At 35.7% G+C, this 17,948-nt stretch overlaps 3 protein-coding genes across 3 annotated transcripts; 1 reads left to right on the top strand and 2 right to left on the bottom strand.

Annotated features, from left to right (window-relative positions):
• Positions 1-538: 538 nt before the first annotated feature.
• LOC141842214 (uncharacterized) lies at positions 539-6,484 on the top strand. The gene is made up of 11 exons (XM_074730435.1): positions 539-596; positions 673-766; positions 1,392-1,481; positions 2,003-2,116; positions 3,189-3,371; positions 3,977-4,467; positions 5,092-5,191; positions 5,291-5,350; positions 5,441-5,533; positions 5,628-5,747; positions 5,998-6,484. The coding sequence occupies exons 1-11, from the start codon at positions 559-561 to the stop codon at positions 6,310-6,312; spliced, it is 1,698 nt and encodes a 565-aa protein (XP_074586536.1). The 5' UTR covers positions 539-558; the 3' UTR covers positions 6,313-6,484.
• Positions 6,485-9,924: 3,440 nt separating this feature from the next.
• Positions 9,925-10,727, bottom strand: LOC141842069 (E3 ubiquitin-protein ligase Os03g0188200-like). The gene has a single exon (XM_074730286.1). The coding sequence runs from the start codon at positions 10,628-10,630 to the stop codon at positions 10,070-10,072; it is 561 nt and encodes a 186-aa protein (XP_074586387.1). The 5' UTR covers positions 10,631-10,727; the 3' UTR covers positions 9,925-10,069.
• A 2,670-nt stretch (positions 10,728-13,397) lies between these two features.
• On the bottom strand, positions 13,398-17,285 carry LOC141840263 (uncharacterized). Its single transcript, XM_074728195.1, has 7 exons — positions 16,917-17,285; positions 16,673-16,731; positions 15,783-15,842; positions 15,598-15,667; positions 14,485-14,554; positions 14,260-14,286; positions 13,398-13,745 (listed from the first exon to the last, which is right to left on the bottom strand). The coding sequence occupies exons 1-7, from the start codon at positions 17,196-17,198 to the stop codon at positions 13,696-13,698; spliced, it is 618 nt and encodes a 205-aa protein (XP_074584296.1). The 5' UTR covers positions 17,199-17,285; the 3' UTR covers positions 13,398-13,695.
• Positions 17,286-17,948: the final 663 nt, after the last annotated feature.

A 17,948-nucleotide genomic window follows, 5' to 3' on the forward strand; every position in this document is an offset into this window, starting at 1 on the left:
CGATCGAACTGTAAGCTATAAGATCCAAAGTTTCAGTCTCTTTTCCCACTTCCATGTCACATCTCTTGCATCCTTGACGGGTTTGAGTTTTAGGGATTTCGATTTGTTTTCTTTACAAGACGATTTCAATGACAAGTAGGTTTTGCTATCGGTTGTGAATCAAACTCTAATCTTTTCTCCGCTACTAGTGTGATCACAAAGGGAAAGGTCAAAACGGAGTAACAGGAGGCCTTTTGGGGGCTTTTGCTATTAGAAACCAGATAGAGGAAAAAGAGCATTAGTACTTACGAGGACTCTACTGTGTTTTAATTTCTATGAACCGAAGATATAGGAGATGATGCTTTATCATTTTAGATGCATAATGTCGAACTGTAACATCCGCTAGGTTCCAAAGAGGCATATGACAAACTATCATATAGGTGGCCTTTTCGTTGTCTATCAAACTATCATATTAGGTATGAGTTCTTCACTGATATGTTTTCCTTGTGGGCAGGCATAGACAGAATACAAGAGCGATTTAACTGTCTTGTCGGTTTTACATCGTTCCATAGTAGTAGAATGTGCGACCGGCCTGCTCTGAGATGCAAAACGAACATGTAATCACATGATGGTTCTGTTTATTCTCTGTTACTTGTACCAATGCTATGCTAAGCTCCTTTTTTTCCAAAGCAGAAAAGACTCAATTCTTGAGAACTTCTCAAAACCCACAAAAAATCATGGCCTCCAAGATGATTTCAGGATAGATAGGTGCTCATATCGATTGCAGGTTGGTGTTTAATTTTCAAGATATTACATTTCGCGTTGATTCAAAATAAAGTGAACCACACCATCAAATTCAACTTATAGCTAAATTTTTAATCTTTACCCTACCATTTTTTATTTTAGACCTGGTAATCAGTATATGTTAATCTTCGTTTGATTTTTATATCAGATTATCTCTTGAATAAACTTAAACTTCAAAGAAAAAATGCAATTTTTTGGTACCTATTGGTTTAACATCAGTAATAGCAATCATTCTGGTGACTTGTATGCTCCAAATACCATATCAGATGGTAGCATTAATTTTCCTCATGATGTTTGGCTCTAAACTGACTATTGTATGATCACCGTCAGATAATACGTCATCAGTTGTGTTTTACATAATAGAGTAAAATTGTTGTATTCTAAATTTCTTTCCGTAATAATACTTCCCACTGAATACGCCTTTCATGCTATCAAAATTCCTCCATTATTGCATTTTGTCTTGCAAAATTATATACACACAAAAGCATGGATTCGTTGATCATAGATAGTGGTTACTGCTGGGTTTTGAAGCTTTACTAAGTAATCCAACTTTGAATTTTAAAAGTGTTGTATTCCTATCAAGTTGCTAAGCTTGTAATATTTTTTAGGAAAAAGATCAAGTTGGAGAAGCTGGAAGCATGATGTTGTGTAATAGAAGTTTCTCCAATCATTCTTCTAGGTTTCAACTGGAACAGGAAGTAAGTGCACTTTATTCTGCTCAATTACATTTATCATAATGATTGTAATATGTCATAGGCAATGTATGATGAAAATTTTCATGTTGCTACTATCTCCTTTTGGAAGCTCATCATCAATCTCTATTGCCGTCATTTGTATTGTGATCTTGCCAGTAGGATACATGCCAACTTATGATATGCAGTTTATTAAATCTTTTCATTCAACGAAATTTGACTTAGGTATTTTTTTGAAGCAATGACACTGGCAGGATTCAAACACAGTGTCATGGTCAATTATCCTGTTTAGTTTGACTGATTGCTATCCCTAACTAGCTTAAGTTCATAAACTTTTCAATTATATAACTAGCAATGTTTTTTCCACAAATGTTTTAGGATATTGGGATAAATACTTGATAGAGAAAAATGTTTTGGTTAAATTTATGTCAAATATTTATATGGAGCCTCTTTTTTCAGCTTCGTTAAAAATCTCTCTCTCTCTCTCTCTCTCTCTCTCTTGCTATATTAGCTTTACCTTGTTTTAGGTTCATAGACTCCAACAAGTGTTGCAGGAAGAAATGGAATTGCATGTCGTCCTTGAAAATGCTTTGGAGCATGCTGCTGTAACACTATCTGATTTGTCATACCTTCCAAATGAGGTATGTTCTTGGATCTCATTGAGATCCATTTAACATACAAACTAACATTATGAAGCAAAGTATTATAATTCTTAATATATTCTCAGATAAATAAGTTTTAATTTTTTGTGATTTTATGACCAGATTAATATCTGCAGCTTCTGCAATTTTTCTGTCCTTGACTTACATTTGAGATAGTGAATTGGTTAAAATAGTTATATATATTTCACACCAACGCAAAATTATATCAACTGAATTCATCTTTTTCTCTCACGTCTTATGCTTTGATACTTTTGACGAATTTCATAGCAATCCTCTGTGCATCTGTTGGGCAATGTTTTCAATTTGTTCGTTGAGGATAGGAGATGCTGGGAAATGATTGCCAGAAAATTGGAATGATGACTTGTCCGCTTGCAATAACTGCCACTGAATCGGAATGATGGTTTGACCACTTGAAATAACTGCTAGTAAATCAGAATGATAGCTTATACACTTGCAGCATATAGTCACCTTTTTGTGGCTTTATTTATCATCCCTATCAATGGTGTGCAATGGGGGTTAATTTTCCTATTGGATATGTGAAACAAGGTGACTGAAATCGGTTCATAAGAGTGCACACATCGAATGACCAAAGCTTTGTTTTTAGGGAGGTAGAAGGTTTCTGCTGGAACATTTATATGGTGCAACATATGGCGCTTCCACAAACTCCATATTTTTCAAAGACATAATTTTATGAGTACATTTTTTTAAATGTCTTGAACTTCCTCTGGAACTTAAACGTTGGACTAAAATTCTCACTTCTTTCTTGTCCAAGGTTTAAAAGCTTTTTTAGAAAACGCTTTTAGTTTGAAAAATCCCAAAGAAACATGAAATCAGCAACAATGTACCTGGATGTAGTCTTTTTTCTAAATCCTTAGATACAAGCAATCTTCCTCTGATTACATCTTTATGATCATATTTTCTATAGCAATATCCCAATGAGTTGTTACTACAGAATTTTACTACTTCAAATGGGTGCAGTGAATAGCATGCATTTCCATTTTGTTGTTAGTTATTAACGGTTTCATATTCCAATGTATCTTATGATTCATAGGCACAGGATTTGCTGTCCAATATAGCATCGTTAGAGATGTCTGTTTCCAGATTAGAGGAAGAGATGATCTCTTTGCATTTTCAGTTTATTCAAGAAAGAAATGAAAGAAGACTCGCTGAGTATCAACTAAAACAATTGCCTGCACAGCCATCAAAATTCAGCCCTGTTAAAAATGCAGCAAGTGTAATCCTTTTGTTCTTTTTCAGATAGAAGGGTTCAATCAACTTATGCTAAACAAAAAATATTATAAAGTGGTATTTCAATCAAACGTTTCTATTTCGCATCTGTAACCTAATCTTGAATTGACTTTTCAAATGGCATATTAATTATTCTTTTCTGCTACTCCATTGATTTAAAAGAATATTTCTCAATGCCATTCACATCAAATGGTTGCACTCTAGTAATAGGCTTACATTATATGTTTCATATAATGACTGAAAACTTTGCACGAAGCTACTATTAGTGTACACATATAATCAGTATTTATTGGTCCAACCTAGTCATTACAAGTATGAACTGTGTTATTTTATGAACAAGATGTTGTACTTGTAAATTTTGTCAATTAGAAGTATGAATTGTAATGCAAGTTAATAGGAATTGTATACAAGAAACACCACAAGGCTGTACTCTTAATAAAATTTGTATTGATTGGCATAAGTAGCACTGCACTTTTTTCTATTGATCTCCAAATTGGAGGTGGCAATAAACAGTTAATGAATTTAAGTTATTTTGTGTTTCGTAGGTTTATGTGTTGGACTATAATTTGTAATAGGTGATGATTTTGTCAGGACCCTACGGGCAACATGCTTGATCAAGAAGAGAAGTTACCAGAGAAAGAATTTTGTCAGGATGTGCCAACTGAAATTTTCAGAAAACAGATCCCCATGAAAGGCCTTTGGAATCATCCCAATCAGCTATCTGAAGAAGTAATCCGTTGTATGAAAAATATTTTCATCTCATTAGCTGATGTTTCTACGGTATCATCTCGAATGTCCTCTGACATTGTTCGATTTCCATCCTCACCGGCGGATAACTTTTCAATTTCATCACATTGTTCAATATCTGAATCATCAATTTCTTCATGGGTAGACAGTCCTCAAGTTGGTCAGCAATATAATAATGACATTTTAGCTACAGGAACTATATTTGATCCTTACTGCGCTCATGGAAAACTATGTTGGGCTGATATTGGTAATTATAGTTTGGCATCTGAAGTCTCTTGGATGTCTGTTGAGAAAAGACAACTTGAATATGCTGCTGGTGCACTTAGACGGTTCAGGTAATTTTTATTTGCATTTTCTTTTCGTTTAAATACCTACAATTTATATATATATCATATATATATATATATATATATATATATATATATATGTTTTATCTCATTTAGAATTATTTATTGCCTTTCAATTATCATCTACATTATGATTATGGCCATATCTTGGACTATTGGGAACACCTCTATTTCTTATCAGTGTTTGATAAAATACATCTGAATTATGTGCGCAATAAACTCAGTTTTAAAAATTTTCATTTAAGAATAATCATTACTGAAGAACTGTTTTCTGTTTCTTTCAATTATAATATAATAGTTGAACTGTAAATATTTTGGAATAAATTGATTCTTGAACCACTACTGTTTCTTGAATAATTTTGGCTAAATATGGACAATACATTTTTTTGTTACCAACCGTGTGTTCATAACTCTCATGGATTCGAGGGAAAGTCATTGAACATGCGTAAGACACTACCTTACTATTCTGTATTTATTGGCCGTGCCGCCAAGTCTTGAGTGACTGAAATAGTTTCTCATTTTGTCATGTAATTGCAATCAAAGATATTGACTCTAAGCATCAATAATTGGTTTGATTTTTCTTTGCCATACTAATATCCTTGGATTAGGCAGATCACTGATTGAGCAACTAGCAGAAGTAAACGTAGTCCACCTTACGGACAACGAGAAATTGGCATTTTGGATAAACTTGTACAATGCATTGATCATGCATGTAAGCTACCTGGGACATGCAATTTGCTGGTTTGTTTTTAAAATAAATAGTGTCCTGTAGGCAAGAAGGATTTGACCATTCTTCTGTCGTCAAATGCAGGCTTATCTGGCATATGGTGTTCCAAAGAGTGATATGAAACTATTTTCCCTAATGCAGAAGGTTGACTAAACATCATTTCCCCTCCTATATTTTCGCCTCAGAGAATATTTTTGCACTTTTAAATTGTCTTGTTCTTTGCTTTAAAATTAGGCAGCATACACGGTTGGAGGGCATTCATTTAGTGCTGCTAGCATTGAATATGGAATACTAAAAATGAAGCCACCTGTCCACAGGCCTCAAACTGTATGTGAATGTCTTCTAAATAGGGAATCTAGCCATTTTGGTATTCTTTGAATATGTTAGATAGAGTGTTGATATCGTTATTCTCTATTCACAGGCTTTGCTACTTGCTCTTCACAAATTAAAATTATCTGAAGAGCAGAAAAAGTTTTCAATCGAGACATTTGAGCCACTTGTGGCATTTGCTTTGAGTTGCGGATCATATTCTTCCCCAGCGGTAATATTGTTCCTAATTTTTCTTTTCAAATTGTCTTTCCTAACTTATATGTAATTACTCTGGCTTACATGCTGTCATTCCAAGCTTAATTGAGTAGCTTGTATATATCATTAATTTTAAAAAGCAATGTTGTTCGACATTTGAAGTTTTCCTCAAGAAGATTATTTCGCAATGTAGACAGTTTTTCATGTCCATTTATCAGATATCATCATGGTAAGTAACAACAACGTTCAAATCGTTTCATTTGCAGGTAAAGATCTACACTCCTACAAACTTGAAGGAAGAGCTTCTGGAGGCTCAGCGGGACTATGTACGTGCTTCAGTTGGAGTGAGCCATAAAGGGAAGTTACTAGCGCCAAAAATGCTATATTTTTTTGTCAGAGGCCTTGTCGATGATACCAGCTTCCCAACTTGGGTCTCCCAATTTCTTCCCCACCAACAAGCAAGTTTTGTTCAGAAGTGCGTGTCGCAGCGCCGACAAAGGATCCTCGCTTCCCGTAATTTTGCACTCCTACCTTTCGACTCCAGATTTCGTTATCTTTTCTTGCCAGAGAAATTAACATAATAAAACTATCTATGCCAAAAGCACCTTGTCACTTCCATGACCTGCTACCAGAAATTGGAGCTTGAGATTTGTGAGTACGTCGTTTCGTATTCAATTGCACAGAATCATAAAGACGATTCAGGTTCCAAAGACATTTAAATACTTATGGATTAATTTTTTTGGTCCAAAGATGAAATTCAGTTGTTGTATTCATCAATTTTTGCAATAATAGTTTGTTTCACAGCAGAATTAACTGTATTTTATATGTTTCACGTGATTTACTTATTTTTGATGGGCATTTGTGCATAAATTGTAAAAATATTGAGTGAAATGGTTGTCTTCAGCTAGCTTGTAGGCCATAATTTATTAAAATGAGCATTGTACTTGCTAGTTAGCAAGATATTTGTAAGGTTTTGCAATGAGAGTTGTACTTGCCATGAATAAAATTGATAGGCAATCAAAGAAAGCAAAAGAATCTAATGTGCCTCTCCGGTTAATCATACGTGTTGTACAGGTTGATCGTACTAATCGTCAATTGATCAAATTAAACAGTACAATTTTTTTAACATTTTAAAACTTTTATCGATTATTTATAATAGCTTTGACAAATAAATATAATAATTCAAATAAAATTGTAAAATAATAATATATAAATCTCTTTTATTTCTTATCATTTTCTTTAAAATAAATATTTAATTCATTATGAATTGCATTGGATTTAACATCATTAGAAAATTCAATTTCAAGACAATCAGAACTGATCCATTTAGTCTCCGTTTATCTTGAGTAGAATATCTTTATTTAACTTAAATAGCTAACTTGACTTTAAAAAATTAGAATTATTAAATAAGTCATCTATGAACATATCTCATTAGTTAGATAATGAAACCAATCTTTTATCTAGCAATCATAAAATTAAATGATTATTATGGATGAAACTTTATGATAAATTATTTTGCATGGTCCAATGCAAAGCCTTGCGCTTGTCGAAAATTCACTGTAAAGTGTAAAGTATGCCCTTACCCCAGCTAGGTTTTGCACTGTAATACTCTATGAATCCACTAAATATCTTACCGTTGGAGATCAACGTTATCATCTAACCTCAATATTTCAAGTTAAATTTAAGATATTGAACAAAACTATTGAGCACATTATAGACTCCTTTTTCCTCTTCTCATCTTACAATAAATTTTCATAACATACAAGTTCCGCTCAAAATAATTTAAATTTTATATATAACTTGCAAACTATACATTTTTATGATAAAAATTATTGCAAAATTTAGAACTTATAGCATCTTTATAAGATTTTGTTAAAAAAATAATATGACTTTACAATATCAAAATTCATTAGAAATTTATAACATTCTATTGCAAAACATTGAATTATCATAAAGCTTGCCTAATTATATTAAAGTAAACTATATCATAATAGTTAGATTTATTTTTTAATTCAAAATTATTTAAATTTTATAAAATCCTATTATATATGCGTAGATTTATACTTTGATTATTTTAAATTCCCCTGTGATATTTAAAAAACAACAACAATTGCATCTATTGCATTGCCTAACGATGAATAAATTAAATCTACATTTTTTTCTATGTAAAAAATTAGAATTAATATAATAAAAAGTTAACTTTGTTATTTTAGTTGGATTGTAACACCCGGCAAAATCCCTTTAATATTTACGAGATATTGGACGGGTCCGTTTAAAGGATAGCATAAGGTATGAAAAATGTTGCTATCAATAATAGGCCTTAGGGTGAATAAAAAAAAAAGCATAAAGCGTACCCTTGAATGTAGGCTTTGTTAAAAATAAAGGAAAAAGAAAGGAGAATCAAGGATTTGAACCTTAGACCTAAGCCTTAGAGGATGCATGTGATAACCATGTGCCCTAGCAAGGGTATGCTTAACGAAAGATAAAAGGAATATAAGTTATATGTTAGGTTATGAGATATGGAGTGAAAGATACACGTGCAGGAGGTGAAGAGGTGAATGCAAGATGAACGGATTTGCGTTACCTACATTACTGAACCATAATGATAAACCTTAATGCACTACGTTACCTGTGGTGTGGCTGCCTTAATCCTATAAATAAAGGCCTTCCTTCTCATTATCGGGGTTGCGGAAGGTTGAAGAAGAAGGCCGAAGGCTCTGAAGGAGTGGTGGCTGAAGGATCGGGGGGCTGAAGATCTGCTTCACTGAGGTTTTACTCTTCTCGTTACCCCACGGTAAGCTCTCCTCACCTGTAGCATATTAGCTATATAGTAGTGGCATAGTTGGTATTACCTGAATGATGACATGAACATATATGTAGCTACCGAAGGAAATGTATTTGAATGTTACCTGGTTTATTTCCATAGCATGTTCTGATGATATATCAGTAATTAGTTCAGTTGATGTAAGGTTGCATAGTTATGTGATGATAAAGGATGTTGTAGAACCACAACCGTAAACATACACGATGTTGTAGAGTCGGTTAGATTTCCTGGATATAAGTAAAAGAGTTAACAGAAACGAAAACGAAGAACAGAAACAGAAAAACTGAAAGAAGATGAACAGTAGGGTCGGTAATCGATCATTGGATCGATTACCAGAAACATAATCGATCCCATGATCGATTAATAGCTTTAAAGAGGAATGAATCTCCGACAACTAATCGATCTGATGATCGATTAAAGGAGGTTAATCGATCCGCAGATCGATTACCAAGCCTCGGAGGAAAATCCTACGAGCGGTAATCGATCAGGTGATCGATTAAGGCATGGTAATCGATCACCTGATCGATTACCAGACCTTCTGTGGCCGAGGTTCATAATCGATTTCTGGATCGATTACAAGAGCCACTTAATCGATCGGTTGATCGATTAAGGCCTCTGTAAATGCAAGATTAAGAGGCCGGAAGTGAAACTTTAGGCCTCGGATGGTTTATCAAGTTGGTTCAACTCAGGTTGGGTCCAAACAAGGGACTGAACCTAACCAACGAAGTTCTGACCATCCTAAAGAATGGATAAGGAATAGAGTCAAGATGAATAGTAACCTTAGGGTTACAAAGAGACGTAAAGATGGACTCTATCCAAGAATGTAAAGAAAGTATGAAATGAGATCAAAGTAGCAGGAATGTTCAGCATGATATGAATGAAATGTAAAGAAATGTAAAGGAACATTCCTGTGAAATGAGAATGTATGAAAGTATAAAGTATTTTATTTTAATGCAAGGCTTGTACCGGACCCGGAAAGGGGATCCAACAAAAAGAAGATATTACATCCCTTTATATAAGGTTAAACATAATTCTATAATTCACATCAATCGATGTGGGACAAAATATAATGCATATGTTAACAAATGGAACATGAATCCTAGACATCCATCGTAATTCGTTCTTAAATTAGGTAAAGAGAGATAAAATTCAATCTCATAATCCATTTATAAATTATGTGAATCACAGAGGATCAATTTATATACAACCATCAAATAGTTTAAAATAAAAAGATTTTTTTCTCCAAAGATATGCATCTACCGAAAATTAATTCTTTATATTATTATAATAAGTTTGTCACTTTCTAACACCCAATGGAAACATGAAATCATGAATCCATGCTTACATGGATGCATTAGATAGGGTTAAACGCACTAAATTTTTATTGGAAATTTTGATTTCGATGATGAGTAATTAATGTATTCAATACAATCTAATGCTAATTCCATATCCACACATTGACAGACATTCCCCCCAGCAACCAAAGAAAACAGGGCACGTAGCAGCAGGCGAAGCTACGAGTGATGAAGATCAGCGAGGAGGACGTCATCCCCGAATAGGTAGAGCAGGCGCTCGACGGCCCAGCTGGGCTGCGCCGGCGGCGGCGGCGACGGCTGAACCGACGTCCCTGGCCGGTCGAAGAGCGGCGCGCGGCAGAGCGGGCAGCTGAGGCGCTCGTCGTGGTCGAGCCATCGGTCGAGGCACCGCCTGTGGAACACGTGCCGGCAGCTGCGCAGCTCGCGCACACGGTCGCCGGGCTCCACCCTGCAAAGGCACACGGCGCACGAGGCCGCCGCTTCCTGCTCGGCCACCAGCTCGCCGTAGGTGGCGACCCGAAGGGCCATCCGCACCGCCCGGGCGGCTGCGCGGTGCCGTTCCCTGGCCTCGGCTCCTTTTCCGTCCCCCTCCGGCGAAGAAGAATCAAGCCACCAGGCGTCGTAGCAGGGGAAAAGGAACCATTTCGATACAAGAGATAATAAGAAGGCGGTCTGCTTAAGGAATCGAATCAGGGCATGACTAGCGCAGCAGTAATCCACCATGACGTTCATTTTTCTCTCTTTTTGACAGTGAATCATAAACAAAAAGAAAGCAGAGAGGGAGAAGAGGAGGGGAGGAAATCAGAAAGAAGAAGGGGGTGTTTATATAGACAGATTGGTAATAGGAAACAGGGAAGATGGAATACCAGACTAAGCTAAGCAGAATGACTCAACTGTCGATGATGGCGACTCGATACAGGAATATGATGGTGGCTGAGTAATCAGAGTGCAAAAATTTTTGAATCTTTTTAACTATTGCACTGAATACCAGAGAAATATGACTTTTTCTTATGCTAGGATTAGGCACGAGATGAAATGGATGAGACGAACCATGCATTGACTTTGAACAGGAGAAAGTAGGGGACAGTCTTTGACAGTCAAAGGTCACCAAGCAAGCGGATCATGTAAGTTGCAAGACGAAGTTCCTTTGACAGAGATACTGAAGATACTAGAGAAAACGTCCAACCGGTGACACGACGACCCATGTGAAGCAGAATTTGATCCGGGGACCAGGATCTAAGATTTTGCCGAGTCAGATTTGCATAAGATCCCAGTCAGATCTACAAGTTTGTGAAGCACTGCTGAGGGGAGGGACCAGCTATCAACAGCATTAAAGAGATGACAATTGCATATTAAACATTTTCTTAAGATGGGAGACCAATAATGCATGATGGGCCTTCTAAGCAACTTCATTAGTAGAAAAAGAAAAACCCTTTTTGTGAAAGCCCCAGCAAGAATAACCTTGCGGGCGAAGTCTCCTCTCATCTGACATTAAAATTGAAAAAAAAAAAAAATAGTAAGATGATTCCTCCGATGATCTATATGAGCACAGATTTTGTAAAAAGGTGCAAGAGTGAATTGAGCAATAAAAGTTGTTAAGAAGTTGGAACAATTTTGAGTGAGAGAAGAAAACTAGTGCATACTAGACTAGTGTTGAGGAAGGAGGCAAGCAGCTATTGCCTACGACTAATGTATTAAAGTGGGCAAGGGAGAATCAGCGTAAAAGCAAATTGAAGACCATCTCCACCACTTCACATTGAAGCACAAGAGACACCACACTTCCGGAACATAACTGAGTTAGTTACAACAGAACAGAATTGCTAAGTTGGTTACAACAGAGCAAAGTTACAAGAATTCAAATCTCGATAAAATCGGACAATACTCTTCTCCGTCATGATCAACTTTAATTTCTATAGATCGAATTCAATTCAAATAATTTAAAATTTTATTTTTTTAAAAAAAATATTAATTTATTTGATTCCGTTTCGATTTTAAAATTTATAAATCGGTGATTAAACTAAAATATCACAGTCGATTGTTTATATTAAACAGTTGATTGATATATTTAAATTGAACAACAATTACGATTATTTAATATCAATGATGATCAATTAATTCGCTAACTGATCGTATTAATTGATTTTATATAGGTTAGATTTATTTGATTTTGATGATAAAATTTGATCTATTTGTCTAAAAAAAATCCATTTAATCGATTTCGATTTGTTCGATTTAGTTTTGAACTAATTAATCACCCCTAACCACAAAGAAGAATAAAGAAAAGTTAAACACAGTTGCAACAAAAAAATATCTATTTGAGATTTGAAAGAAGATACTACTGAAGTAGCATTGCTTTATCCCTGCTACCTACTACAAAAGCATTACAAAGTGGTGGAATTGGCTTGGCAGGCTCTTTAAGAAATGAAAAGGCGAATTTATGATGGGAAGGAATTGGTAGTGATGTTTGGAAAGGAAGGACCACCAACATTGAATGATGCTTCCTTTCTTGTGTTTGCTACAGATAAGCAGCACTAGAAACACAAGTTATCCAAACTGGTTATCCTATACCCTATCCTTCCCCTTGATAACTTTGTTCCTTCAAGATAGCAAGCAAGGGACCATCAACGGTATGTTCAGTCACATCCCCATGCTTATGCTAACAATAAAGAGAGGGGAAAAAAGTTGTTCTGATAATCTAATCTGCCTTTGTGCTATAGTTACTGGGAGATTGCTTTTACTTGACATTTCTAAGAATTGAATCGACTAATATCAAACGCCTATGCTGTTAGGAATGATCTTTATCTATAAATTTATGAATTTTTCTTACGTACAAACTTGGATGACAAATTGATGTGACATGGAAAAGTTGAAGGTATTTGGCGCACATGCGATAAATCAAAATAATGTCAAAGAATAGCCTGCAAACAAAATTAATAAATGTAACAAAAATATCAATGAGGTAAGAATTAACTTCGGAAACTATCTGACATATCTTGAGTTTGTTCACAGGGATATCTATTCTATACCTTATAAATTATCACAAAATAATTCTTCTATATTAAGTTTACAAAATCCACTTTGATATGAGTATTCATGGGACTCTTATTCTCCCCATGATCATTCTTAACTATTACTCTTACCATTTCAAGGAATAAATATTCCTGCTCTACACCTTGGACCCATGATCCAATATTTTGTGTGGTTCAAGCATGAGGAAATAGGTCAAATGAATTGATTAGTCTGAACATGCTGAGACAATTAAATAGGTCAAGTGGGTTAGATAGATAGGTCACCGAAATGGGTCGAGTGGATACAACGGGCCAAGAGGATTAGGGATAGATGGGCTAAGTACGATGAGAAAGATCAATGAATCAAGGGCATGGTTGTTATAGTCATACAGTTCACAATCCATATCTTATGATGATATGTTACAATTCATACATTAATAACATGTATCCTGACTATTCATATTAATAGTCTGTATCCTTCATGACCAAAATAATCAGGTGCACTAAGAACGAAAGTCTTCAACCAAAACGGAGTCATAATTCATGAAGTTTAAAAATTACATAGTATCACTGAATTACAGAATATAAGGTTCACAGGATTGTTTAAATACTATCATCTAGGGCATACTATTCTCTAATAGGTAGCAACCTTCAGGTTTGACTTCTCTAGATGAGAGACAATCAGGTCAGATCATGACCACTGAGAATAAGCTTCTAACGACCTATAGCTTTCAGATCAAGCATCTCCGATTAGGTTGAAGAAACTTGATCATAAAAAAAATGAACCGATGATTACCCATCCAATAGTAGAAAATGTCATAAAAGCTTCAGACCTCCTGTAACATCATCAACCAAGTCGCTGGGTCCTGCTCATGAAATTCAATACATCAGAATGCATAATGGATGTTTAGGAGCAAAATAAATGAGACAATGTCTGCACAAAGTTCATTGAGGTTTATATAATTTATTGGCAAAATTTAACCAATATAAATTGTATCCTTGCAAGGGTAGAATATTTTTCACGTCAACTTTAATTGAAACAATAATAATAAAAATAATAACTAACAGTTTTAGAAAGAAACAGAATCTCTGAAATGAAGTGGATTCTAGACGGACGCTATAAGCTACTCTTCCTCTGAAATCTTAGAATCTTATCCTTCCACAGAAACTAAAATCGTCATTTATGTCTACTTTTACTATATGTTAAACTGTAGAGAAACAGTTTGTAATGGTACAATAGTAATATTGAATATATTGATAGAAGCAATCCTCTAATTTGTTCTCACTTTACCAAAATCATACATTGTTAAACTAGCGAAGTGGTTAACTTCTAGAAACCAATATCATAATAGTAATTGATTGCAATTTTAAGTAGCTTACCCAGAATAGCCATCACTGTCCTTGAATCTGCAGGAAAATATACAGTCAGTACAATCTCTTAACTAGGCAAGCAAAACTAAGTTTAGTGGAAATAACTTGCTAAAATCTATATTGGACAGTAGTAAAAACAGTTTCTGCAGTTGTGAATCTATTGTCACTTCCTAGTAGATGAAACATAAAGAGGAAGTGCTTGAGATTTCTGCAGAAAAAATAGATTTAACACACTTGGTGCAATTTGGGTCCTCCCAGCATCAATTGTTATATGATTTGGTAGCTTCAGAGACTTTGCCCTTCCCTGAATAAAAAATGAAACACAATAAGATCAAAGGTTCAAATTATCCATTTCCAGTACTTCAGCACCACACAGCTTGTATAAAATAGATGGCTAGCCAAAATAAATTATATACATCCAATTCTGTAGCATTTGATTGGAACTTTGATAAATTCAGCATATAGAGGACAGAACTCAAGTTAGTTGGAGAACAGAAATAGTAAAAAATACTTCTTTCAAAACTTTACAAGAATGTTATAGTTGATGAAGAAAATCATATGTCACAGCTGCATAAGGTAGAGCAAGTAACACAGCCTCATTCAAATATAACAACTTTCACTAATTGGGCATACTACATTATCACTATTCGAAAAATTTTTGTCTGGCAAGAATTGAACGGAATAGGATTCTAGTTTCCAACAACTAAAGGGCAGCCCGGTGCACGAAGCTCCCGCCATGCGGGGTCCGGGAAAAGGATCCATTCTAGTTTCCAACAACTATGACAATTTTTTTTATAAAAAAAAACAACAATAACAAGTTCCATTTCCAAAACACATGAGGTGAGCTCCTGAATCTTAACCCCTATAAATCTGTATCTACTAAGGTCATGAAGTTAATAACAGCAGGTCATATGAAGTTTTGATCAAGTGTAACATTCTTTTTAATCTCCAACTATCCTCACAGTTTTTGCTCTAAAGAGTTAATTCAGTTTATACATGAGATTTATGGATCATTACTAATTAAAGACGCCAATGGAACAATAAAAAATTGACTGTTGTTGGTCTGCTAGAGAATGATATGCGTCCAAAATCAAAATATTCACCATCTCCTTTTTCTAGAGCAATATAGATTGATGTTGAGTTTTTGATGCAGTATATAGCCATGCATTTCAGCCAGTCAAAGGCAGGACGGCATAATCCCACTGGTTGACTGCTGCATGTTCCGATGACTGCTGTGTTACTAGAAGTTGTCGTACCACACATTTCAGATGAAACCAAGTTCCACAAATAAAGAACAGTTATGAGAGAGAAAAAAAGTAATAATCTTTTAAAGTCAGATTAACATACCTGTAGCACAAGAAGATCATCCTCACTTTCAATCTTCAGTACCACCTTAACTTGTCCACAATTTTCCCATCTGTCAGCAAAAGAAGTGACACGAAATAAACTCAGTCAAAAATCAGCACATAATCAATATTTTTAATTAAATACAAGAAAATCAGAAATCCTTCATGAGGATAGTGAAAAGTTACCTGCTTAGTGCTTTTGGAGCTCTATGAAGAAGCTTTTTATACAAACCCAAAGTTGCATGGCTGGAGAGTAAGCACGTCAAAGACTGTCTCCATTTCAACTTTTTACAATAATATTAGCTACTCAGTTTGTTAGACAAAATAAAAGCATTTGTCATTTGTTCTGTCAAAAATTTTAAAACTGCAATTTGACTTCAATTAAGAAAGGGAGTGAAGACTTGTCTTATAAGTAGAACGTATAATTATTTTATCAACAGGTTGCCACCGGTGGTATTGAAACAAAAGGAACACAACTACATCTTCTGAAACAACCAGAAAAAGTTAAGTGTTAACAGTTTGTCCTCTCTCTAATCTAGGGTACAATTTGTAGTGAATTATATGAATTTTCTTTTGTGCTTTTTTTTTTAAAAAAAAAAATAGAGTAATCCAGATATTCACCCTATTAAAGAAAGAGAGAAAAAGGAAAAAGTTATTGTTTTCAAACATCAATAGCATCCAACTACAAACACACAAACGCATGAGTGAAAATCTAATGGAATAGTATCAGTACTAGTAGAGCCTTGTAAGGAATCAATTTGTTTTTCTCGAGGGATCAGCTTGAATGACCCAGATAAAAATGCATTAGAAATACACACAATATGGACTTGTTGACCTACCTTCACAACTTTCACTTACTCAATATTACATGCCATAAATATAAATAAATAAACTGACGGCAAGCAAATACGCACTAGGGTTAGGGGACCAATGGATAAGGAAGCTATGAAGATTAAAACATCGAGAGATTACAAATTCACAAGTAATGCAATGTTGACGGTGATTCAAGAAATAATTAAATATACTCGCATTCTTCTACTGCAGAACCTCTTTGTCACTGAGCATTATTAACATACCTGCACTGGGCAGCAATCTTGCCTTTACCCATCTTCAAGTCATTTCTAACAACCAAAACCTGCAAAGTTGGGTAACAAACTACAATAGCATATGAATATGCTAATAAAAGCAACATGTTTAGATTAAAAAGGGAAAACAGTGCTAGAATGACGGCAGAATAATCAAAGAACACATCTTGCTAAATCAGGTGTCGTGCTATGAGGTAAACAAAAAAACCACAAGAAAAAAAATCCCAAAAGTTACCATTTTGAAGTCTTCAATGATTTCAGCAAGGCTTTCAATCTCGAGGGTCGGCTTCTTCACCGTGACCCTGTTCAAATTCCTCGGATCGTTGGGAGCTTCGTCGACCACCTTATTCCTGTTCGTTAAGCCTTTGGTCCAAATATACAAAAACGGGAAGCCGCCCTTGGTCTCCCTTAGGGCGAGGAAGAATCCCAAGGCAAAGCATGCGGCGCCTATCAGGAGGGCGGTGAGGACGCTAAAGAGAGAGATGGATATGCCCATCATGAACGCCGGCACTGCCATAGACGTGTCAGCAGGTCTCGTATCCGATATCGGCCGCGGTGGTGAGGAGGCAGAGAGGAAGGAGGGCCGGCGGAGCGCAGTGAGGATCACAAAAGTTTTTGACTCCGAAGTCGGAACCACTGGATTTTCGGGGCGGATTTGGATAAAGATTTGGATCCGAAACGGTATCGGAGACGGGCGGGCTAGATGGACCCGATTCAACAATGTTGCGCTTGCTGCATTAAGCTACATGATGAGCCAAAGGGAAAGGACACTCGTTGATGGTTTGTCACAGCGCCGCGGCGGCGGCGGCGGCGGCGCTCGGACTGGTGCTCACTAGGTCTCTGTCATTTCAAAGCTCGACGGCAGGAGGAGGGCAGTTTTACTACCAGCGCTCTGGCCAAGCTAAATTTTAGTAGTGTTCAGAAATGATTTCACTTTTGTAAATGCCAAAAAAACTCTCGCAGTGCATCAATCATTCACGAAGCTAAATTTTATAATCGTGCCACAGAGTGGATTTGTAATGACCTTTTGCTGTATTGATCGATTTGGTGAAACAGAGGATGATATGTAGCATGTGAAGAAGAGGCTGAGGCACTGGGCGTAGCCCGTGGCTTGTTCTCTCCAGCAAAGTTGCCAATTAACATGAGAGAAATTAAAAGTTCCTACTTCCCAACAAGAGTAGAAAGCTAGTAACCAATCTTATAACGGTGCTCGATGTATATATCATCCGTGGGTAAATTGTTTATGCTTCCACTGTTCTTCAATCTT

The sequence above is a fragment of the Curcuma longa genome, chromosome 11 (assembly GCF_044706935.1).
Source record: "Curcuma longa cultivar G26 ecotype Majalengka, Jawa Barat chromosome 11, ITB_CL_G26_1.1, whole genome shotgun sequence".
Lineage (NCBI taxonomy): Eukaryota > Viridiplantae > Streptophyta > Magnoliopsida > Zingiberales > Zingiberaceae > Curcuma > Curcuma longa.